Below are 23,376 nucleotides of genomic sequence, written 5' to 3'. Positions count from 1 at the left end.
GTTCTGGGGAAGGTGGGACTATTACAAATTGGATGGTCTACACCTGCGCCGGACTGGAACCAATGTCCTTAGGGGTGCTTTTGTTTATGCTGTGGGGTAGGGTTTAAACAAATGTGACAGGGGGATGGGAACCAAATATTGGACAGAAAAGAGGGAGTAACGTAAGCCTGTAGGAAACTAGATAATGGAGTCAGTGTGACTAAAGGGAACAGTAGTCGGGGAGCAGATGATGAACACAAAGGGACAGGTGGTCTGAGGTGCATTTGTTTTAGTGTGAGAAGTGTAATAGACAAGGCAGATGAGCTTAAGGCTTGGATCGGTACCTGGAAGTATGATATTATTGCTATTACTGAGACTTGGTTAATGGAAGGGCATGGCTGGCAACTAGTTGTCCCAGGATATCGCTGCTTCAGGCGGGATAGAGAGGGAGGTAAAAAGGGTGGAGGAGTTGCAGTAATGGTCAAATACAATATCACAGCTGTACTGAGGGAGGGCCCCATGGAGGACTCAAGCAGTGAGGCAATATGGGTAGAACTCAGAAATAGGAAGGATGCAGTAACAATGTTGGGGCTGTACTACAGGCCTCCCAACAGCGAGCGTGACATAGAGGTACAAATATGTAAACAGATAATGGAAAGTTGTAGGAGAAACAGGGTGGTGGTGATGGGAGATTTTAATTTTCCCAACATTGACTGGGATTCACTCAGTGTTAGGGGTCAAGATGGAGCAAAATTTGTAAGGTGTGGCCAGTCGGGTTTTCTAGAGCAGTATGTATGTAGTCCAAATCAGGAAGGGGCCATACTGGACCTGGTGTTGGGGAATGAACCCGGCTAGGTGGTTGATATTACAGTAGGGGACTACTTTGGGAATAGCGACCACAATTCCATAAGTTTTACAATACTCATGGACAAGGATGGGAGTAGTCCTAAAGGAAAAGTTCTAAACGGGGGGAATGCCAACTATACCAGGATTCGGCAGGATCTGGGGAATGTAGATTGGGAGAAACTGTTTGAAGGTAAATCCACATTTGATATGTGGGAAGCTTTTAAGGAGAGGTTGGAGAGACATGTTCCTATGAAAATGAGGAATAGAAAAGGCAAGATTAGGGAACCATGGATGACAGGTGAAATTGTGAGACTAGCCAAGAGGAAAAAGGAAGCATACATGAGGTCTAGGTGACTGAAGACAGACGAAACTTTGGAAGAATATGGGGAATGTAGCGCGAATTTGAAACGAGGGATTAAGGGGGCTAAGAGAGGACATGAGATATTGCTGGCAAACATGGCTAAGGAAAATCCCAAAGCCTTTTATTCATATATAAAGCGCAAGAGGGTAACTAGAGAAAGGATTGGCCCACTTAAGGACAAAGAAGGAAAGTTATGCGCTGAGTCAGAGAAAATGGGTGACATTCTTAATGAGTACTTTGCATCGGTATTCACCAAGGAGAGAAATGACAGATGTTGAAGTTAGGGATAGATGTTTGTTTACTCTAGATCAAGTTGACATAAGGAAGGAGGAAGTGTTGGGTATCCTAAAAGACATTAAGGTGGACAAGTCCCCTGGTCCGGATGGGATCTATTCCAGGTTTTGAGGGAACCGAGGGAGGAAATAGCCGGGGCCTTAACAGATATCTTTGCAGCATCTTTAAACACAGGTGAGGTCCTGGAGGACTGGAGACTTGCTAATGTTGTCCCCTTGTTTAAGAAGGGCAGCAACGATAATCCAGGTAATTATCGACTGGTGAGCCTGACGTCAATGATTGAGAAGCTGCTGGAAAAGATACTGAGGGATAGGATCTATTCCCATTTGGAAGAAAATGGGCTTATCAGTGATAGGCAACATGGTCTTGTGCAGGGAAGGTCATGTCTTATCAACTTAATAGAATTCTTTGAGGATGTGACAAAGTTGATTGATGAGGGAAAGGCTGTAGATGTCATATACATGGACTTCAGTAAGACGTTTGATAAGGTTCTCCATGACAGGCTGATAGAGAAAGTGAAGTCACATGGGGTCCAGGGTATGCTAGCTAGATGGATAAAAAACTGGCTAGGCAACAGGAGACAGAGAGTAGTAGTAGAAGGGAGTTTCTCAAATTGGAGACTGGTGACTAGTGGTGTTCCACAGGGACCTGTGCTGGGACCACTGTTGCTTGTGATTTAAGCAAATGATTTGGAGGAAGGTGTAGGTGGTCTGATCAGCAAGTTTGCTGATGACACTGAGATTGTTGGAGTAGCTGATAGTGAAGGGGACTGTCAGAGATTACAGCAGGATAGAGATAGACTGGAGAGTTGGGCAGATAAATGGCAGATGGAGTTCAATCCGGGCAAATGCGAGGTGATGCATTTTGGAAGATCTAATTCAAGGGCGAACTATACAGTAAATGGAAAAGTCCTAGGAAAAATTGATGAACAGAGAGATCTGGGTGTTCAGGTCCATTGTTCCCTGAAGGTGGCAACGCAGGTCAATAGGGTGGTCAAGAAGGCATACGGCATGCTTTCCTTCATCAGACGGGGTACTGAGTACAAGAGTTGGCAGGTCATGTTACAGTTGTATAGGACTTTGGTTCGGCCACACTTAGAGTACTGCGTACAGTTCTGGTCGCCACATTACCAAAAGGACGTGGACGCCTCGGAGAGGTGCAGAGGAGGTTCACCAGGATGTTGCCTGGTATAGAGGGTGCTAGCTATGAAGACAGGTTGAGTAGATTAGGATTATTTTCATTAGAAAGACGGAGATTGAGGGGGGACCTGACTGAGGTCTACAAAATCATGAGGGGTATAGACAGGATGGATAGCAAGAAGCTTTTTCCCAGAGTTGGGGACTCAATTACTAGGGGTCATGAGTTCAAAGTAAGAGGAGGAAAGTTTAAGGGAGATATGCGTGGAAAGTTCTTTACACAGATTGTGGTGGGTGCCTGGAACACGTTGCCAGTGGAGGTGGTAGACGCAGACACGTTAGCGTCTTTTAAGATGTATCTGGACAGGTACATGGATGGGCGGGGAGCAAAGGGATACAGACCTTTAGAAAATAGATGACAGGTTAGACAGAGGATCTCAATCAGCGCAGGCCTGGAGGGCCAAAGGGCCTGTTCCTGTGCTGTAATTTTCTTTGTTCTTTGTTCAAAGACACACATTGTACTGAGGCTGTGGTTTCACTAATTACAGTGAGACTTATTTACTTTCTTATTGCAATACTTTTGTAATAAGTGTTAACATACCATTTGCCTGTTGTGTTTGCATGTTAACATACAATAATTTATGTACAAGAACTCCAATCTGTTGAATACTTGCCAGAGAGAGGGATGGAGTCTCTGACCATGTTTAAAAAGAAATCAATGTTTTTATTTCTTAATTTGTTGTGACTGTAAATGCTGGAGCCAAATGATACTTAAGGTCGGCATCACATGTCAACATTTGTTTAGGCTTACCTATCATCCAAGTTACACCAATTGAGTTTGCATTGACATTAAGCCAAAATCATGCTGTATGCTGGCTTATTAATTGGTGAAAGGCCAATTTAACTCTGTTTCTCTCTCCACTTGCTGAGTATTTGCAGTATTTTCTCTCTCATATTGTGGCCTATTAACAAACAAGAACAGAAAATGCTATTTAGGTCCTGCTGAGTGTAGCCTTGGGTGTGCTTATGAACTTTGCAAGATCCTTTCCCCCAAGCTATGCAAACTGTAGTGTCATCAGTTTAGGAGCAGAAGATCAGAGACAGGTGAAGGGAGTGGTCATTCTGAAGTCACTGTGGATCAGCTCAAGAAACTATGAGATTACAAACCTTTGTGTTATGGATTTCAGCTGCCTTGCAACGATTCTTTTTCAAATTGCTGGGAACAAAACAACTGTGATAATGATACGTATCAAATCTTTACAGCACATTCATTATGAATAGTAACACTTAGCAAGGGACTGTAAATTGGTTAAAAAGCAAAATACTGTTGAAATAAATGCAGAGAGGCCACGTTCTGTCACCAAGTTACCGTTTATTTACTTGTGCATAGTACACTGGCTGAGACCAGCCAGCTCGAAGTCTGCCCTCAACTGAGAAGATTCTAATCTCATGGTTGTATTCGTCAGCCAAGGCTTTCCTGATTGGCACAGATCAACAACCCGTATAGTCAATGAGATCCACCTGGTCCCAATCTCTACAATGGTGAATGCTGGAAACCTGCAGTTCAAAATGAAAACGCCAGAAATACTCAGCAGGTCAGGTAAAATCTGTGGTGAGATAAACAGAGTTATTGTTGCAAGCCAGTACTATTGATGTTCTAATGAAAAGTCATTGACCTGAAATGCTCATTCTTGTTCTGTCTCTATTATGAAATGGTGCCTTGCTCCATTAGGCTTTTGTTCTCCTCCAGTTTAAAAGCAATTTTAAAAATGCATTCAATAAACCAATTGATCAAAGACTTGCATTTATGTAGCTCCTCAGCTCCTTAATACAAGTTTGTTAAATTATAATTAATTTGTCTGTTATGGAGGGGAGAGCAATTATTTTGCATACCACTATTTATCACATTTTATCTTGAGATGAATGTCCTCTGAATCTGTTTTTTGATTGAGTCAGAAATATTGGCCTGGAGAGTGGGAAAAGACTGTTCTGCTGCACACTGGCTGAGACATTTAACATGCACATGAACAATGGAACAGACAGATAGGGTTGTCAGTTTAACCAAGAACAGTGCCTCTTCCAAAGCAATGCTCTCTCAGTTGTCTAGAGAAACACTTGAACACAAGAGACACAGGTATGTCAACTAACTGAGCCAACTTGACATTATACATCTGATTTATGCTTACTTGTCACTGTGCATTAGCATAGTTTCAAAGCATCTTCATAGTAACATAACCAACTCACTCAAATACATGCTCATGACTGCTTACATTGGAGTTTGAATACTGAATGATACTAAACCAACACAATCAATACGTGGAAAGAACTAAGCTCTGAAAGGACACCAGGGAGAGTACTGAGGGTGTTATCCAACATTAGGTAGTAGGTTTCCTGCCGGAATTAGAAGATTGAGGATTCTGGCCTCACTTGAGGGACTTGAGCATACAGTGTCAGCCAACAATTCATGATTTAGGCATTGCTACCTTGGCAGAATGGCTTTTGATGAGTCTGCCAACTGATGCTGTTCAATGAGTTTTAAATGATTCTCTGGCTTTCTTTCCCAAGCCAGTGGGGGTTCTCCCATAGTCCTCGTGAAACTTCCTTGCTCAAGGAACATCAGCAAAAACTAACATAGACGCAAAATATTGTAGATACTGGAAACTTGAAATAAAAGCAGCAAATGCTAAATTGCACAGGCAACATCATGATTTAATTTGATTTGAGTTGATTTTTTTGTTGTCACATGAAGCTAAGTACGGTGAAAAGCTTTGTTTTGCACACAGTAAATGCAGATCATAGCAAACATGGACATACAGGTCATAAGGTGCTTAGACAGAGCGAGACATACAAGGTTATAGCTGCATTGGAGGTGCACAAAGCAAAATCAACATTAGCAAGACCAACATTATTTGTAGTGATAGAGGTCCATCCAGCAGTCTAATAACGGCAGGGAAGAAGCTGTTCTTAAACCTGTCTGTATGTGTGTTCAAGCTTCTGTATCTTCTGCTTGATGGAAGAAGTTGGAAGAGAGCATTATTGGGGTGGGAGGGATCTTTGATGACGTTGGCAACCTTTTCCCGGCAAGCAGAAGTGTAAACTGAGTTCATTGATGGGAGTTTGGATTCCATGGCGATCTGGGTTGTGTACAACTTTCTGCAGTTTCTCACGGTCCTTGGAATAGCAGTTTCCGCACCGGGGCTGTGCACCTGAAGAGAATGCTTTCTGCGGTGCATCTGTCGAAGTTGGTGAGGGTCTTTATGGATGTACCAATTTTCATGAGCCACCTGATGAAGAAAAGGTGTTGTAGAGCCTTCTTGACCGTCGCATCTGTCCAGGACAGATTCCATCAGTGGAGATTGAAACAGAGTTAACTATTCTGTTTAATGGCCTTTCAAAATAGATTAATTTCTCATAAATTCCTGCTGTTTGTCAAATGGTTGCCTGTTTCCCTGAAACAGTGTGTAAACGTCAGAAGGAACTTACTGGCCATGAAATTTTTTGAGGTTTCAGGACGAAGGCAGTACTTTCTATGTGCAACTTCTAAGTTTCTAATCTGCCACTGTTTTATTACTTCTGATTTATAATAACCCCTGCTTCATAATGATTGTAATGAGTTTGACAGTCCATGTGTAAAATGATCTTCATAGCTGGAACTCCATAGATAAATGTGAGGTGCTGCATTCTGAAAAGGCAAATCAGGGCAGGACTTATACACTTAATGGTAAGTTGCTGGGGAGTGCTGCTGAACAAAGAGACCTTGAAGTACCAGTTCACAGTTCCTTGAAAGTAGAATCACAGTTAGGCAGGATAGTGAAGAAGCCATTTGGATGCTTGACAGTATTGTTCAGTGCATTGAGTATAGGAGTTGAGAGATCATGTTGCAGGACATTGATTAGGCCATTTTTGGAATGCTGCATTCAATTCTGGTCTCCCTGCCATAGGAAAGATATTGTGAAACTTGAAAGGGTACGGGAAAGATTGACAGCGATGTTGCCAGGGTTGGACGGTTTGAGCTATAGGAAGAGGCTGAATAGATTAGGATATAGAACAGTACAGCACAGTACAGGCCCTTCAGCCCACGATGTTGTGCCAAACCTTTACCCTAATCCTAAGATCGACTTAACCTCCACCCCTACCTTATACTATCATCCATATGCCCATCTAATAGCCGCTTAAATAGCCCTGATGAGGCCGACTCCACTACCCTCTCTGGCAATGCATTCCATGTCCCTACCACTCTCTGAGTAAAGAGCCAACCTCTAACATCTCCCCATATCTACCTCCACTCACTTTAAAACTATGCCCCCTCGTAATAGCTACCTCCACCCTAGGAAAAAGTCTTTGGCAGTCTACTCTTTCTATACCTCTGATCATCTGATCATTTTGTATAGCTGGGGTTGGGTCTGTTTTACTTGAAGCATTGGAGGCTGAGGTGTGACCTAATAGAGGTTAATAAAATCATGAGGGGCATGGATAGGATAAGAAGCCAAGGACTTTTACCCCAGGGTAGCGGAGTCCAAAACAAGAGGGTATAGGTTTAAGGTGAGATGAGAAAGATTTAAAAGGGATCTAAGGGTAACTTTTTCATGCAGAGGGTGGTGCATGTACAGGATGTACTGCCAACGGAAGTAGTGGAGGCTGGTAAAATTACATTTAAAAGGAATCTGGATGGATAAATGGATGGGAAAGGTTCAGTGGGATACTGGCCAAATCCTGGCATGTGGGATGACATTATTTTCGGTTATCTGGTTGGCATGGACAAGTTGGACCAAAGGGTCTCTTTCTGTGCTGTACAGCTCTCTGACTCTATGATTCTATATGACAATTATGTCAATATTATTTTGATACAAATTTGTTAAAATCTTTGTCCTTCCCCAGGCATGAGATATTGTCTTTTTTAATTAATGAACAAAGCCACTGAATCCATTTGACCTCATCCTCTGCACTGCCAATTATAAAATCTCTCTTTCTAAGACCTAACTGATAAGCTAAACTTCATTTTAACACTTCATTGAACGGATAGCACTGTGACCATACAGCTGTCCTTTTGTATTGTATTGGACCATTAGTCCATGAGGCTTCAGGGCTGTAAAACACAGTTCCTCTGCTTTTGCTTCAAGAGTCTGGTCACATTGCAAAATGGGTCATTTCAAGTTTACTATGGGTATGTGAATTAAATAGGATGCATATTGGAGCAATGTGTTTTTTTCAGATATTCACTTTAAAGTTTTTTTTTAAAGTAGGAAAGGTTTGTAAATAATTTCAGAACCAAGAATATTATTATCCATCAGTGGGTTAAGAATATGCTCCTGACAGCTCAGCTGATTCAGATCATGAATGACTTTGATATTGCTGAGAGAAAGATACATTTTGTTGAAAATTTTCATCTTACACTCAACAGGACTCCTGAATTAAATAACAGGGGGAACAACATTTTATTCTATATGACAAGAATGTTGATTGGTTGTTGAGTGGACTCTTAAGGGGTAAACCATTCAGGACTGAGATTAAAAAAAACTTCTTCATTCAGGCAGTTGTGAACCTGTGGAATTCTCTCCCATAAGAAGCTTTTGGGACTAGTTCATTAGAGGTACTAAACAGGGAGCTGGACGTGGCCCTTGTAGCTAAAGGGATCAAGGAGAATGGAGAGAAAGCGAGAGAAAGTGCATGATCAGCCATGATTGTATTAAATAGTGGTGCAGGCTCAAAGGGCTGAGAGGCCAATTCCTGCATCTTCTCTGTTTCTATGAGTGGTAGATGCATTGCTACAGAAAGTTAATGATGATTGGCAGTTAGCTGTCAAATGAATAACTATATCATCTACATCAAGCAGATTCCAGATTTTATCCCAGATCTATAAGAGATCTGAACAAGTCTCGACAAGTCTTTATATGGATGCCAGGGAAGGGGAGTTGAATAAGTTGTCCTGCAGTGTCTTGGGACAATAGCAAAGTGATATTCACATTGCTTGTCTGCAAGTCATCATGGAGTACTAGAGCAGAGCGCAGGCAGTGATTCCGGGAGCAGAGCGCGGGCAGTGACCAGCACAGTGGAGGCTGTCCTGGAACTTACCTTGGAACAGGTACAGAGTGGTCTGTAGTCTTAGGTCAGAATGTGGACAGTTGTTGGACTGGGGTCTGACATGGGCTGGCGGATCACGTGCAAAGGCCCTGCTCTGACTTGCTGCAATGTAATGTTTATTTTATTGACTGTAATGTCAATCCTTTTAGAGTGTCTTGTTTCTACCTTACCTTTTGATCTCTGTGAAGTAATGCAACTACTTTTTATTCCACTTTTGTATCCATGATTTGTTCCTAGGTACTTGTCCCTAAGATGGTGCCATAAGAGGCAGACATTGTAGAAGCTTTTCATTGTACTTCTACAATAGAGTACACATGACAATAAAGGATAATCTGTTCTATAGTCTATTATATTCTAAATCAATAGTGGTCCAACTGTAACAGGATTGATGCACTGATAAAAGCCCTACTCCAGGTCATATTGCAGCTGTGTAAGACATTGGTTTCAGAGATAATGGGAACTGCAGATGCTGGAGAATCCGAGATAACAAAGTGTGGAGCTGGATGAACACAGCAGGCCCAGCAGCATTGGTTTGGCCACTTTTGGAATACTGCATACAATTTTGGTCTCCCTGCTGAAGGAAAAATGTTGTGAAACTTGAAAGGGTTCAGAAAAGAATCACAAACGTATTGCCAGGGTTGTAGAATTTGAGACTTAGGGAGAGACTGAATAGGCTGGGGCTATGTAGAGTGTTGAAGGCTGAGTGGTGACCATATAGAAGTTTACAAAATAATGAGGGGCATAGATAGGTTGAATAGCCGAGGTCATTTCCCCAGGGTGGGGGGAGTCCAGAACTAGAGGGCATAGGTTTAAGGTGAGGGGAGAAAATATTTAAAAAAGGTGGTGCGTGTATGGAATGAGCTGCCAGGGGAAGTCGTGGAGGCTGGTACAATTACAACATTTAAAAGGCATTGGGATGAGTATATGGATGGGAAGGGTTGAGATGCATGTGGGCCAAATGTTGGCAAATGGCACTACATTAATTCAGGATGTCTGGTCAGCATGGACGAGTTGGACTGAACTGAAGTCAAGGCATCAACTCTGTTTTTTCTCTCCACAGAGGCCTGCCAGACTTGCTGAGTTTCTGTAGCAACTGCTGTTATTATTTCCTGTAAACATTTGTGTTAACCTCCTGAGGGCGTGGTCCTGAATTAGACATGCTTTATAAATGCAACTTGCGGTCAGTACAAGGACCGAGAGCTTCCCTTCAAAAATTTGAAGCATCCTTCTTGTTACATCTATGACCTGAACTAGCCTGCCTTTCACAGCCCATATTACATGTAGCCCCGTCAGTGTACTCTGACCCGATCTGGGCACCATACTTTAGGAAGCACATATTGGAGGGAGTGTAGTGTAGGTTTTCAAGATAGATGGACGTCAGGTTAAGTTATGAGGAGCGATTATACAAATTTGGCCTGTTTTCTTTCGAATTTAGAAGTTTAAGGCCTGTTCTGATCAAAGCCTTTAAGCTATTAACAGGAAAAGACTTTTTTTTTCTATTCACTTATGGGATGTAGGCATCGCTGGCTGGTCAGCATTACTTGCCCATCCCTAGTTGCCCTCGAGAAGATGATGGTGAGCTGCCTTCTTGAACTGCTGCAGTCTCCTGCTGTGGGCTGACCCACAATGCTATTAGGGAGGGAATTCCAGGATTTTGACCCAGCGACAGTGAAGAAACGGTGATGTATTTCCAAGTAAGGATGGTGAGTGACTTGGAGGGGAACTTGCAGCTGGTGGTGTAGACATGTTATTGGGATAACATCACATTGATTTCTATATTCTCTACAATTTAATGCTCTTTATCTGCTTACTCAGAGGTATGCAGAAACGGCCTGAAAACTTCCTCCCTGACGAGAATTAGGTATAAACTTTGTAAATCTTTATCTTCCTGCACAGGGGTTTGTGGAAACTGTCTCAAGTAAGATTAGGTGGGAAGCGTTCGTAAAGGTGTGAGACTTCTGAAACCCTGTAAAGTATGTAACTTCTATTTCTGCTAAAGGGGCCAGGGCACTGACTTTTGTTCAAGCCAGACACTTCAGCGGCTTGAAATTACATTCTGTCACTTCGGCAACTTGAAATCGCCTCCTGTCATTAGCAGTCACTTCACGAACGATCCTGTATCCTGCTCTCTTTATGTTTTTGATGTAGTAATTGTTTGTGTATCATGTCATTGTCCGATGTAGTGATTGTTTCATGTATCATGCCATTGTGAGATGTAAAATTGCTTTATGTATTATGCACTCTATAAGGTATAAAAAGCAGGGGCTGTCCGCTGCTCAGACAGAATCGCTTATGAGACTCTGCATTCTGTGCCGGGTTAAGTACAGTGATCCTCCACAGCTTGTACTTGCTTTGTAATAAAGGATTTGTGTTTTTCTAAACAGGTCAGTGTCTTGTTATTGCATCAAGTGCATGAGGGTCTCCGAAAATGAACCTAACAGTGCTCCCATATATCCGTTGCCGTTGTACTTCTAGATGGAGGTGGTCGTGGGTATGGAAGGTGCTGTCTAAGGATCTTTGGTGAAATTTTGCAGTCCGTCTTGTAGATACTGCTGCTACTGAGTGTCGGTGGTGGAGTGAGTGGATGCTTGTGGATGTAGGTTTACATCAAGCAGCCAATCAAAAGGGCTGCCTTTTCCGCGATGGTGTAAAATTTCTGAATGTCGTTGGGGCTGCACTCATCCAGGCAAGTGGGGAGTATTCCATCACACTCCTGACTTGTGCCTTGTAGATGGTGGACAGGCTTTGAGTGATCAGGAGGTGAGTTACTCACCGCAGTATTCCTAGCCTCTGGCTTGCTCTTGCAGCCATTCTGTTAATGTGGTGAGTTTCTTGTCAATGGCAACCTCAGGATGTTGACAGTAGGGTATTCAGTGATGGTAACACCATTGAATGTCAAGAGACGGTGGTTAGATTGTCTCCTATTGGTGATGGTCACAGCGTGGCATTTGTATGTTCACTGTTTGGAGATTCTAGAGGGCGTATATTCTGAGAATTAGGGCCACACCTTTCAAGAGATCTGTCAGGAAGTCGTTCCACACACAAAGAGATTTGGAACTCTCTTCCACAAACAGAAGTGTTTTAGAGTCATAGAGTACTACAGCATGGAAGCAGGCCCTTTAGCCTAAACGGTTCCATGCTGACCATGGTGCCCACTCAGCTAGTTCCAATTGCCTGCATTTTGTCCATATCCCTCTAAAACCTTCCCATTCATGTACCTATCCAAAATTTTTAAAATGTTGCTTTTGTACCTGCCTCAACCACTTCCTCTGGCAGCCCATTCCATATACGCACCACTTTCTGCGTAAAGAAGTTGCCCATTAGATCTGTATTAAATCTTTCCCCTCTCAAACTTATGCGCACTAGTTTTCAATTCCCCATCCCTGGGAAAAAGACTATACGCATTCATCCTGTCTGTGCCCCTCACGATTTTGTACAGCTCTATAAGGCCACTCCTCATTCTCCTATGTTCCAAGGAATAAAATCCTAACCTAAGCAAAGTATCCCTATAACTCAGGCCTACCAGCCCTGGCAACATCCTCGTAAATCTTCCTTGAACACTTTCAGTTCAACTATATCTTTCCTATAATAGGGTGATTAAAACTGTACACAATACTCCAAGTGCAGCCTTCACCAATGACTTTTACAGCTGTAACATAACATCCCAACTCAAACTCAAGACCTCGACCGATGAAGGCCAGCATGCTAAATGCCTTCTTCACCACCCTGTCCAGTGTGACACTACTTTCAATGAACTATGTACTTGTAGTCCTAGATCCATCTGTTCCAATAACACTCCTCAGGACCTTACCATTTACGATATAAGTCCTATCTTGGTTTGACTTTCCAAAGTGCAACACCTCACACATATATTGAATTGCATTTGCCAATCCTCAGCCCATTTTTCCATCTGATCAAGATCCCTCTGTAATTTTTGATAACCTTCTTCACTATCAATGTTATCTCCTAATTTTGTATCATCTGCAAACTTACTAATCATGCCTTATACATTCACATCCAGGTCACTTATGTAAATAACAAAGAGTTTTGGGAGGAGTGGGGAGCAGTCCTGGCCCTGGAGATGGTGCTGGTGTTGGCAGCAGCAGGGCTGGACATGCTTGCAGCTTCAAGAACGACATAATGGGAGAGCTAAGATGGAGGGACGGTGGAGAGGCTTGGTACAGAACGTGGATCAGATGTTAATTTTGAATATAGAATATTGAAGATAGATACATTTTTGTTAATTAAAGGTATTATTTGATATGGACCAAAGGATATGGAGTTAGGCTACAGATCAGCCATAATCTTACTGAATGGTGGAATAGGCTGGAGGGGCTGAAAGGCCGGCTCTTATATTTCCAGGAACTAGAGATGAGCCAGCCCCGCCCATTATTATCCCCGCCCACTGAACATTGATCCCCGCCCACGCCGTGGGAAACCACGCCCATATCCAAATAACCCACCTGAAAGAAACAAACCACGCCCGCAACACACCAAGCCCCGCCCCATTCGCATGGACGTTACGACGTTGGGTATCGAATCCGCCCACTTCGTCGAGGTGCCCCACTCCCTTTTGCCGTTGGTTCCCGGCCCAGGTTGGAATTATCGCGAGAGTTAATCCGCGGCTTCCCCGCCCTCCCTTCTTTAGAGTGTCGGCCATTTTGAAGCAGTTCCTCCCGGGTCCGTATCGAGGCCTCATTTCCCCCTGACAGAGATAAAGACAAAATAAACACACAAAAAGATGGCCGAATATTCAGCAGTGGCGCCGCCCAGCGCGTTAACCGGTGGTGCTGGCAGTGGTGGTGGCGGAGCGGGAGGAGCGGGCAGCGGTCCTGGCGCTGGAGCTGGCGGTGGCGGCGGGGGAGGAGGAGGAGCAGCGGCAGCAGGTGGCGGCGGCGGGCCCGGGGCTGGAGGTGCCGGCGGCTTCAAGAACGACGCTTTCGCCGACGCCCTTCAGCGGGCGAGGCAGGTAGGAGAACTAAGATGGAGAGGCTTGGTAGAGGGAGAGGGCCGCGCTCGTCGTTTACCTCAGCTCCGGCGTGCAGGCCTGGCTTGATGGTCGGGGGAGGGGGGGGCGCGTCGGGGTGACGGACAAGCAAACGATGAGTGCCCCGTGCCGTGGACTCTCATTCATTGTAGATTATTTAACACCTGGCACCGATCGATTGTAAAGCAGAGTGATTGGGAGGCACACGAGAAGCGATGGTCCGTTTAATTATCTTCCCTCCCCGGGCCCGATCGTCCGACGGGCTTCCTTGCCGAGTTGAGCCCTTCCTGCTCTTCCCACACCACCCACCCCCCAAGTTCCCTTGTTTTATTTTCAGGCTGTTTTAGATCTGGTGTTCATGTCTTCCGACCTGCCTATCTCCAGCAGGATCGCACATGTTGCCCCTCCCCCTCCCCAAGTCTCTTTGTTAAAATGGCCCTCTCTGCCTCCGCTCGAATACAGGGAAACCTAATGTTCCACCTCATGGCACTGACGAAAGGAGAAAACGCACCCACACCTCTGAAGAAACTCGGGCTCCGGCGACACCATCTTCCCGCCCCAAATCAGAAAGTAAAAACGTTACCTGCATTTCACGAATTGCAATCAAATTTCCAACCAGGAAACGTTGCGGAGGCCCGTTAATGGATTGTGAAGAAGAAAAATCAGAGCACGTTTCTTCAAGTGTCTTGAAGTTTCAAAGGGGCTGAATGCAGGTGTTTTTTTTCCCAGTTAGGCTATTTACCCTTCCAGTGCTGATGCTGCTTAGGGTACCCTAATGCAAACAGTGAAGCTAACCATTTTATAGTCATGGGAACATAAATCTGGAAATCTGACACAGGTTTGTCTTTGTAATCTGTGTCACTTGATTACAAATGTTTTTTCTTGAGTACCACTCAACTGAGATGTGTAATAGAAATCAGATTGTTGGTACATGGGCAGGGTTAGACCCCTCTCCTCTCTTTGTCCCAACTGTGATCCCTGTATAAAGTTGAACTCTGTCCTAGGTGGTGTATGCTAGTATTTAACCTCTGACCTAACAAAGCACACTTACTCGATCTTGGAAATACAAACCATTCTGTTTTAACCACTAATGCCAGAACTGAATTTTGTCATCTTTCAATTCATTTTTTCTTACAGTTTGTTCTAAATTGCACATACTACTTTCAGAGGGGTTTAAACTCACTTAGTTCAGTGATTGGCTAGCCTGTCACCGTCACACCTGACACTGTGTTTTGGCATCAACGACACAGGCGCAGGTAGGTATTTGCAGTGCACAAAGTGGATATCTTGAGAGATAATGGGAACTGCAGATGCTGGAGAATCCAAGATAACGAAGTGTGGAGCTGGATGAACACAGCAGGCCAAGCAGCATCTCAGGAGCACAAAAGCTGACGTTTTGGGCCTAGACCCTTCAACAGAGAGGGGGATGGGGAGAGGGTTCTGGAATAAATAGGGAGAGAGGGGGAGGCGGACCGAAGATGGAGAGAAAAGAAGATAGGTGGAGAGTAGAGTATAGGTGGGGAGGTAGGGAGGGGCTAGGTCAGTCCAGGGAAGACGGACAGGTCAAGGAGGTGGGATGAGGTTAGTAGGTAGGAAAAGGAGGTGTGGCTTGAGATGGGAGGAAGGGATGGGTGAGAGGAAGAACAGTTAGGGAAGCGGAGACAGTCTGGGCTGGTTGTGTGATGCAGTGGGGGGAGGGGACGAACTGGACTGGTTGTGGGATGCGGTGGGGAAAGGGGAGATTTTGAAGCTGGTGAAGTCCACATTGATACCATTGGGCTGCAGAGTTCCCAAGCGGAATATGAGTTGCTGTTCCTGCAACCTAAAGGTGGCATCCTTGTGGCACTGCAGGAGGCCCATGATGGACATGTCATCTAAAGAATGGGAGGGGGAGTGGAAATGGTTCGCGACTGGGAGGTGCAGTTGTTTATTGCGAACCAAGCGGAGGTGTTCTACAAAGCGGTCCCCAAGCCTCCGCTTGGTTTCCCCAATGTAGAGGAAGCCACACCAGGTACAGTGGATACAGTATACCACATTGGCAGATGTGCAGGTGAACCTCTGCTTAATATGGAAAGTCATCTTGGGGCCTGGGTTGGGGGTGAGGGAGGAGGTGTGGGGGCAAGTGTAGCATTTCCTGCGGTTGCAGGGGAAGGTGCCGGGTGTGGTGGGGTTGGAGGGCAGCGTGGAGCGAACAAGGGAGTCACGGAGAGAGTGGTCTCTCTGGAAGGCAGACAAGGGTGGTGATGGAAAAATGTCTTGGGTGGTGGGGTCGGATTGTAGATGGTGGAAGTGTCGGAGGATGATGCGTTGTATCCGGAGGTTGGTGGGCTGGTGTGTGAGAACGAGGGGGATCCTCACTGGGCGTTTGTGGCGAGGTTGGGGTGTGAGGGGTGTGTTGTGGGAAATGCGGGAGACGCGGTCAAGGGTGTTCTCGACCACAGCGGGGGGGAAAGTTGCGGTCCTTGAAGAACTTGGACATCTAGGATGTGCGGGAGTGGAATGCCTCATCCTGGGAGCAGATGAGGTGGAGGAATTGGGAATAGGGGATGGAATTTTTGCAGGAGGGTAGGTGGGAGGAGGTGTATTCTAGGTAGCTGTCGGAGTCGGTGGGCTTGAAATGGACATTAGTAATTAGCTGGTTGCCTGAGATGGAGACTGAGAGGTCCAGGAAGGTGAGGGATGTGTTGGAGATGGCCCAGGTGAACTTGAGGTTGGGGTGGAAGGTGTTGGTGATGTGGATGTGGATGTGGATGAACTGTTTGAGCTCCTCTGGGGAGCAAGAGGCGGCGCTGATACAGTCATCAATGTAACGGAGGAAGAGGTGGGGTTTGGGGGCCTGTGTAGGTGTGGAAGAGGGACTGTTCCACGTAACCTGCAAAGAGGCAGGCATAGCTGGGGCCCATGTGGGTGCCCATGGCCACCCCCTTTGTCTGTAGGAAGTGGGAGGAATCAAAAGAGAAGTTGTTGAGGGTGAGGACGATATCGGCTAGGCGGATGAGGGTGTCGGTGGAGGGCGGCTGGTCGGGCCTGTGGGACAGGAAGAAGCAGAGGGCCTTGAGGCCATCTGCATGTGGAATACAGGTGTATAGGGACTGGACGTCCATGGTGAAAATGAGGTGTTGGGGGCCAGGGAATTGGAAGTTCTGGAAGAGGTGGAGGGCGTGGGTGGTGCCACGGATTTAGGTAGGGAGTTCCTGGACCAAAGGGGAGAAAATGGAGTCCAGATAGGTGGAGATGAGTTCGGTGGGTCAGGAACAGGCTGAGACAATGGGTCGACCAGGGCAGGCAGGTTTGTGGATTTTGGGAAGGAGATACAAACGGGCCGTGCGGGGTTGGGGAATAATAAGGTTGGACGCTGTGGGTGGGAGGTCCCCTGAGGTGATGAGGTCATGAATGGTGTTGGAGATGATGGTTTGGTGCTCGGGGGTGGGGCCATGGTCCAAGGGGCGGTAGTAGGAGGTGTCGGAGAGTTGGCGTTTGGCCTTGGCGATGTAGAGGTCAGTGCGCCATACTACCACTGTGCCACCCTTGTCTGCGGTTTTGATCGTGAGGTTGGGGTTGGACTGGTGGGAGCGGAGGGCTTAATAGTTTCCCCACAATAAAATTTGTAAGTATGTTCAATTAGTTTCGAGAATTTTTGATTTTCTTGAATTAATGCAGTTACTTGACCATGTTTATATCCCCCGTATTTTAGCAACCTCTTTGATAAGCTGTCAAAGAAAGAAAGTGAGAATGTGTTTGAGTTCTAAAAGCAAAAAAAACCTAAATGCCAGAAACCTGTGTTAAAAACAGAAAATGTTGAAAATGCTTAGTTGGTCAGACAACATCTGTGCAGAGCGATATCTTTTGGTTCTAATCATAAGCCTGGAATGTTGACTGTTTCTGTCTACAAACACAGCCAGGCTGACTGAATACGTGTTATTTCTTTCCATTTTTTGCATGTTAAAATTGTCTGACACCTTGCAGGTGCATCTCATAGGTCTTCTCTCATCCTCCTTACCTTTCAATTTGTGCAGCAGGCTTCTGCATTTGGTAAAACAAAAAAGAAATGACAGCAGTTTTGGTGTGTTTTTTTTGTTTCTCAAAATATTCTCATGTGAAAACAATGCTTGAGTGCAAAATTTCCCTTGGGGAGTAAATTTAATAATCTTGGGTCAGAGTTGAATTTAGTGCACTGACTTTGCAGATGGATTAAAGTTACCATAATCCATGCCATCCTTTGAAAATATTATGGTTTGAAACTTAACACTTAATTTAAGCAAGTTGGCAGCATGGAAGACAAGTATAGATGTGTGCTAACAAAATGTAGAGCTGGGTGAACACAGCAGGCCAAGCAGCATCTCAATAGATAAGTGCTTTTGTGATTTACTGGCATTAGGTAATGAAATGCAGAAACTGAGTATTGTAACCCATACTTTGTGTGTTTTGGTACAGTTTAGTGACACAGTACTGAGGTGTCAACAAAAGTCACTAGAAAAAAATTTTCAGAGCTGTAGATTCTGAGGAAAAACACTGATTGCGTTAGTCTTGCAATAGCCACAGTGCTGTCGTAAAAACCAAAAATGCTGGAGATACTCAACAAGTCTAGTAGCATCTGTGGAAAGAGCAGTAGACGTAACATTTCAGGTCTGGTATGACTCTTCTAAAGAAATAGATTTTCTGTGTACCCACTTTGCCCCAAATCATAAAATATGTCCTAGTCTGAACGTTTATTTAATGATGCATTCGAATTATTGAGTACAAAGTAAGTAATTGCCCTGGAAATGTGTGTATAAATATCTTCAAAATTGTTTCAAAGAAAATTTGTTGTGGATGCCTGAGTTCATGTCTGCATTAAATCATCATTGGTGTTTCAGACTGTTTGATAAGATTTCTTTAGCCAGTTCAAAAGCAAAGATATTAATTTTGGAACATGGGTTTGTATCTTGTTCCCTTGTTAAAGTGGACTGTTTAGTCCTAAAGCAGTTGAAAGTGCTTTTGGATATTCCCAACAATAGGCTTGAATAATAACGTAAATTCTCCATCTGCAAAATCACAAATTGCAAATTTATTATCTGTGCCAAAACAAAACAAAAATCAGTAATGTGGGCAAAAATTGAGTGTCCGTGAATTTTAAGCTGTTTTTAAACATAATCCATAAATGCAAATTTCATCATCTGCAGGCATCCTCAAAAACGATACCACGCATCAGAAATTAAAACACAAAATCCAAGAGCTGTGCGAGCAGTAAACTGGAAACAAAATCAGAAGTTGTTGGAAATTGCTAGTTGGCTCCAATGACCCTTCAAAGCAGGAAGGGACCTGAAATGTTAACTCTGCTTTATCTCCATAGGTGCTATTAGACTTGCTGAGTTTGTCCAGAAATTTCTGATTTTGGAAAGGGAAACTGTGCAGTGAGAAATGCATATTATTAACCTGTTTAGCTTTAAATACAAATAATCATCAAAAGAAAATCAGAAATAGAGAGATAAATTCCTCCTTTTCCATAGTATATATCTTTTCTTTCCCCTTGTTTCCTCCTGTGTCTGCAGCTGGAGATTTTTATTCATAGGATGAACGTGTCACTGGCACTATCCACATTTATTGCATATTCCTGAACCAGTATCATATTAATAGACCAAAGAATTGTTTTATTTTGGAATACCTGTCTTTCATGTTTGAATGCTCACACTTCACATTCTCCTTTGGCATGGTTTCTGGCCCTTATGGGACTGGAGAATTTCGTGTGCTTAGCACCTAAAAAAAACCACTCTGCATTTGTGTTTTTCTGCAGATTGCAGCAAAAATTGGTGGGGATACAGGAACAACAATAAACACATCAGACTATGGATATGGCGGACAGAAAAGGCCACTGGAAGATGGAGGTGAGTTCTCAGAAGTTAGTTGTTATGCATAAAGTCATGGGTACATTTATGTTAGTGTGCAAACATCTTTAATCCTATTTGTTTTCTTAAAATGGAAAAAGGACAAAATTAATTGCTCCTTATTTAAGTATACAGTTGCAGAATAAATGAATTCCTGACGCTGGTACTGTTTACCGGTCAATGGATATGATTTTGTAGCCAACAGGGAGACGTGGTTACAAGGAGATCAAAGCTGGGAACAAAATTTTCGAAACATATATGAATTTTCAAAAGTAGCCAGGGAGAAGGAGGAGGTGGACATACTTTATTCGTATTGATTGAAATAAGCATGATAGCAAGAACTATCATGGATCAGAAGATATAGAGTCCATATGGGTAGAGGTTTAAAACCACCAAGGGGAAGAAGAGACCTTTGATGTTCCATAGGCCCTGTAACAATAGCTGTACTCTTGGACAGAAAGAATCACGAGATACTGAGGGCATGCAAAAAGGGTAGCACATGAATCATGGGTGACTCCAATCTTCATGTGGATTGGGAAAATCAAATTGGCAGAAGTAGTCCCTTGACAGAAACTGTAATGTGTATTTGGTACAATTTCTGAGACAGTCTTGTGGATTCAACCAAGAGTCAAGCTATTTTGGCCCTGGTAGTGTGTAATGAGGGAGGTTAAATAAATTAGCTTGAGAATAAGAGATCTGCTCGGGATCTTTGATCAAAACATGGTAGAATTTAGCATCCCTTTTGAGAATGAGATACTTGGGAGGGAAATATCAGTGCTAAACTTAAATAAAGATAATCACAAAGGAATGAGCATGGAATGACGTGTGAAGTGACTTAAACAGAAAAGACAAGTTGATAAACAATGGCAGACACAAGACTTAAAAATATCTCCTCGTGAGGTAAAAGGATTCTTGGAACGGCTTAACCGTGAAAGTTAGGGTAGTATCAAATTGAAAGGTTCGCTGGATTAGTCCTGGATATAGATAAATTTTCTTCTGAGGAGTTTTTGAGTAGGTTGGCTTATACTCGTTGGAGTTTAGAAATATGTGAGGTGACTTTATCGAAATGTTTAAGATCATTAGGCTTGACAGGGTACGTGCACAGAGTTAGTTTCCCCTGAGGGAGAATCTAGGACGAGACATTCCCACTAAGGGCTATCTACTTAATACACAAGGAGGAATTTGTTTCTCAAAGGGTAGTGAATCTATGGAATCTTTTTTACTGCAGAGCGCTGAGGAGCCTGGGTCATGAAGTATATTCAAGGTTGAGATGGAAATTTTTAATCAGTATTGGTATCAAGGGTTATGGAGAAAAGGCAAGATCCGTCGTGACCTCATTAAATGATGGAGCAAACCTGATGGCTCAATAGTCTATTTTTGCTTCGGTCTCTAATCTGATGTGTCATGGTTAATTTTTGTCAATCCACAGGTGATACTTCTGTTTTACCATTTTAGCATCCTTTCATTTGGAGCTGATCTATTCAAACAAAGAATGAAATGATATTAGAGCAATAGCTTTGCCTTTCAAGACACCTAGACTCTAATAACAAATGAGATTGATGCACAGTGGATAGATAAAATTACACTTCAAACTCATTGTATGACTGTGTTATGATCTGAGCTATATTTGCTCAAGGAACTAAGGTGTTGCAGTGCAGCATTTCTTCAGTGCTTTCGTTGAAAGAGTTTTATAAAAATGAAACAGAATATCTCAGCATCATTTCAAAATGATAGATACATGCTGAGGGCATTTTACTTTGCATAAGTATGTGGAAATGCAACTTCATGTTGACCTGTTTGATGTTTTCAAGCAAAAAATGTTACTAGGAAATCGCTGAACAATGGCCGACCTTTTCTTTGTTCTGTATTTTAGGTTGAGGTGTTGATTCCGTGGCAATTGCCTTCTCAAAATCTACGTTTTTATTATGTGACAACAATCGCTGTTTAATTTTTTTCTAAAGATTATTTTGCGTCAGTTTGAGGACCGTACAAAATAGAACACTCAAGATCCTCTGTCATAATGGCTCTTGTTCATTCTTCACTCTAGAGATTTTTTTAGGGTCAGCTTCAGGAATGGTGCAAAATACTGTAGACTTTTCTTTTTGCTTAGCAGCATTTCAACTTTGGCCTCAGTCAGAATCTTCAAGAAACTTGATCTGAAAGTTGTAACATTTTTCAAATGTGTTGAAATGATTGTTCAGAAAATCTGAACATGAGCAAGCACAAGGAGGTGCTACCTTTTCTTTTTGAAGGCCGAAAATGGCTTCCTTGTGAGTAATAAAACACGGATCATGCACAGTCCTGAATTATAAGGAGGTGGAAATGAGAAGGGGTTTATTTGGTATTATGATAATGACAGGTAATACATGTGAAAAATAATGAAGTCATCATCCGCATTTTCGCCAAACGTACTTAATTTTTTAAGGATTGGTGCCATAATGACCTGTATGTGTTATGTGATTAAATGCAGTCACATCATTTCATATTATGGTCTTCTGGCATGGGACGTGGTTTAAACTTCAGTTCCTCTATTAGTCTGACAGTGTACCTTATCCTCCTGAAATACAAGAATCTGAATGGCTCTTATTCTAGTTTGAGCAATTTTCATGCAGGAGGAATTTTGCCAATATATTTTCTTAGCAGGGCCATGCTCTTTCTTGACATAAACTTTCATTGACCTACGCAACTAAGAATGTTGAACTTAAGACCAGCATTTGGACATTCGGCTCTTTGACTTTATTCTGCTATTCAATAAGCTCGAGGTCAATCTGGTTGCAGTCTTCATTCCACTTTCCTCTCTGACCCCCCCCCCTCCCATAACCTTGCATTCTGTCACATTTGTCAGCCATAGGAGACATGATATTGTGAGTTCTTTGCAAACGCCCATATTTGAAGTGCTCGCCTAACCAAATGGGAGGAGGGTTTAATGGAGAAATATAGATGTGATATTGGTTCCTAGTTTGAGTGTGCTACTTGGTGTATTGATTTGTGTGCACAGCTTTATTCTGATGGTTAGAAATTGTACTGAGACTAATGGGAGGGAGCTTTATGTAAATAAACTCGGATGTGTTGGCAGACTGTTGGACCTGGCTAATACAATGTCGATATGAGAACTTCCTAAATTTTAACAGATGTGGGTCTGCTGTTGTTTTCAGTTTCTTTACAGGCTGCTTTGAGACTCTAGCGAATTTCAAGCACAGTTCTTGTCTTCTGCCCTAGGATCTGACATTGTCTGTCCCAGTTTTTGATGAACTTGTGACAGCATGGAAACTAAATTAAAACAGTACCCATCCATTGTATCTTAAGTTGCTTTTGAGTTATGTTCTCGTGATTCCTTGTTTCTTCTGCAAAAATATTTTTACTGTTACTTGGAACATTACTTTTTTCCAAATGTACTGCGAGAGTAATAATTATGATTTCAAAATCTTATTTTTTATTTCATGTAGTAACAATGAAAACAGAAGCAGGAGTAAACCATGTCGCCCAGTGAGGCTGCTCCACAATTCAACATGATCATTCAACTCCATACCTAAGTTCCTGCTTTCTCCCTGTACCCTTTGCTCCTTTTGTCCCTCAGAACAATGTCCAACTCCTTGAAAACAGTCAATATTTTGACCTCAACCACTTCCTGTGGAACTCCATTCCACCGGCTCATTATTCTGGGTGAAGAAATCCCTCGTCAGCTCAGTCCTAAATGGCCTACTACTTATCCTTGAACCATGAGCTCTGGTTCTGTACTCCCCAGTCATCAGGAACTATCTTCCTCTGTTTATCCTGCTTTCTGAAAGATGAAAGTTGATTGGCCTGCTTCAGAGTGATTTTTCTTTT

General features: G+C 43.3%; 2 protein-coding genes across 16 annotated transcripts in view; one reads left to right on the top strand and one right to left on the bottom strand.

Moving 5' to 3' along the window:
- Nucleotides 1-3,991: 3,991 nt before the first annotated feature.
- Nucleotides 3,992-14,505, bottom strand: LOC125456619 (uncharacterized). Of its 5 annotated transcripts, none has more exons than XR_009446086.1 (3): nucleotides 14,268-14,499; nucleotides 13,161-13,402; nucleotides 3,992-6,548 (listed from the first exon to the last, which is right to left on the bottom strand). XR_009446086.1 is itself a non-coding variant. In XM_048539909.1 (3 exons), exons 1-3 carry the CDS (start codon nucleotides 14,271-14,273, stop codon nucleotides 6,184-6,186), a joined length of 363 nt encoding a protein of 120 aa, XP_048395866.1. In that variant the 5' UTR covers nucleotides 14,274-14,505; the 3' UTR covers nucleotides 3,992-6,183. The 5 variants fall into 5 exon arrangements, 4 of the variants coding, with proteins under 4 accessions (XP_048395866.1, XP_048395865.1, XP_048395862.1 ...); XM_048539909.1 differs by having other exon boundaries at nucleotides 3,992-6,298; nucleotides 14,268-14,505; XM_048539908.1 differs by having other exon boundaries at nucleotides 3,992-4,173; nucleotides 14,268-14,505.
- The window catches only part of fubp1 (far upstream element (FUSE) binding protein 1), a 43,550-nt gene continuing 33,471 nt past the window's right edge, over nucleotides 13,298-23,376 (top strand). For 6 of the 11 annotated variants that reach the window (XR_009446083.1, XR_009446082.1, XR_009446084.1 and 3 more), the window contains exons 1-2: nucleotides 13,298-13,666; nucleotides 19,458-19,548. Coding sequence is in view for 7 of the 11 variants with exons in the window: in XM_059648137.1 (XP_059504120.1) it covers nucleotides 13,439-13,666; nucleotides 19,458-19,548 (319 nt within the window). In the remaining 4 variants the exon portion in view is untranslated. The remainder of the gene's footprint in view (nucleotides 13,667-19,457; nucleotides 19,549-23,376) is intronic. The other 5 variants (XM_059648142.1, XM_059648141.1, XM_048539904.2 and 2 more) reach the window with 2 other exon arrangements.

Source organism: Stegostoma tigrinum, chromosome 8, assembly GCF_030684315.1.
Source record: "Stegostoma tigrinum isolate sSteTig4 chromosome 8, sSteTig4.hap1, whole genome shotgun sequence".
NCBI classification, from domain to species: domain Eukaryota; kingdom Metazoa; phylum Chordata; class Chondrichthyes; order Orectolobiformes; family Stegostomatidae; genus Stegostoma; species Stegostoma tigrinum.
This window is presented reverse-complemented; position numbering and strand designations above follow the sequence as displayed.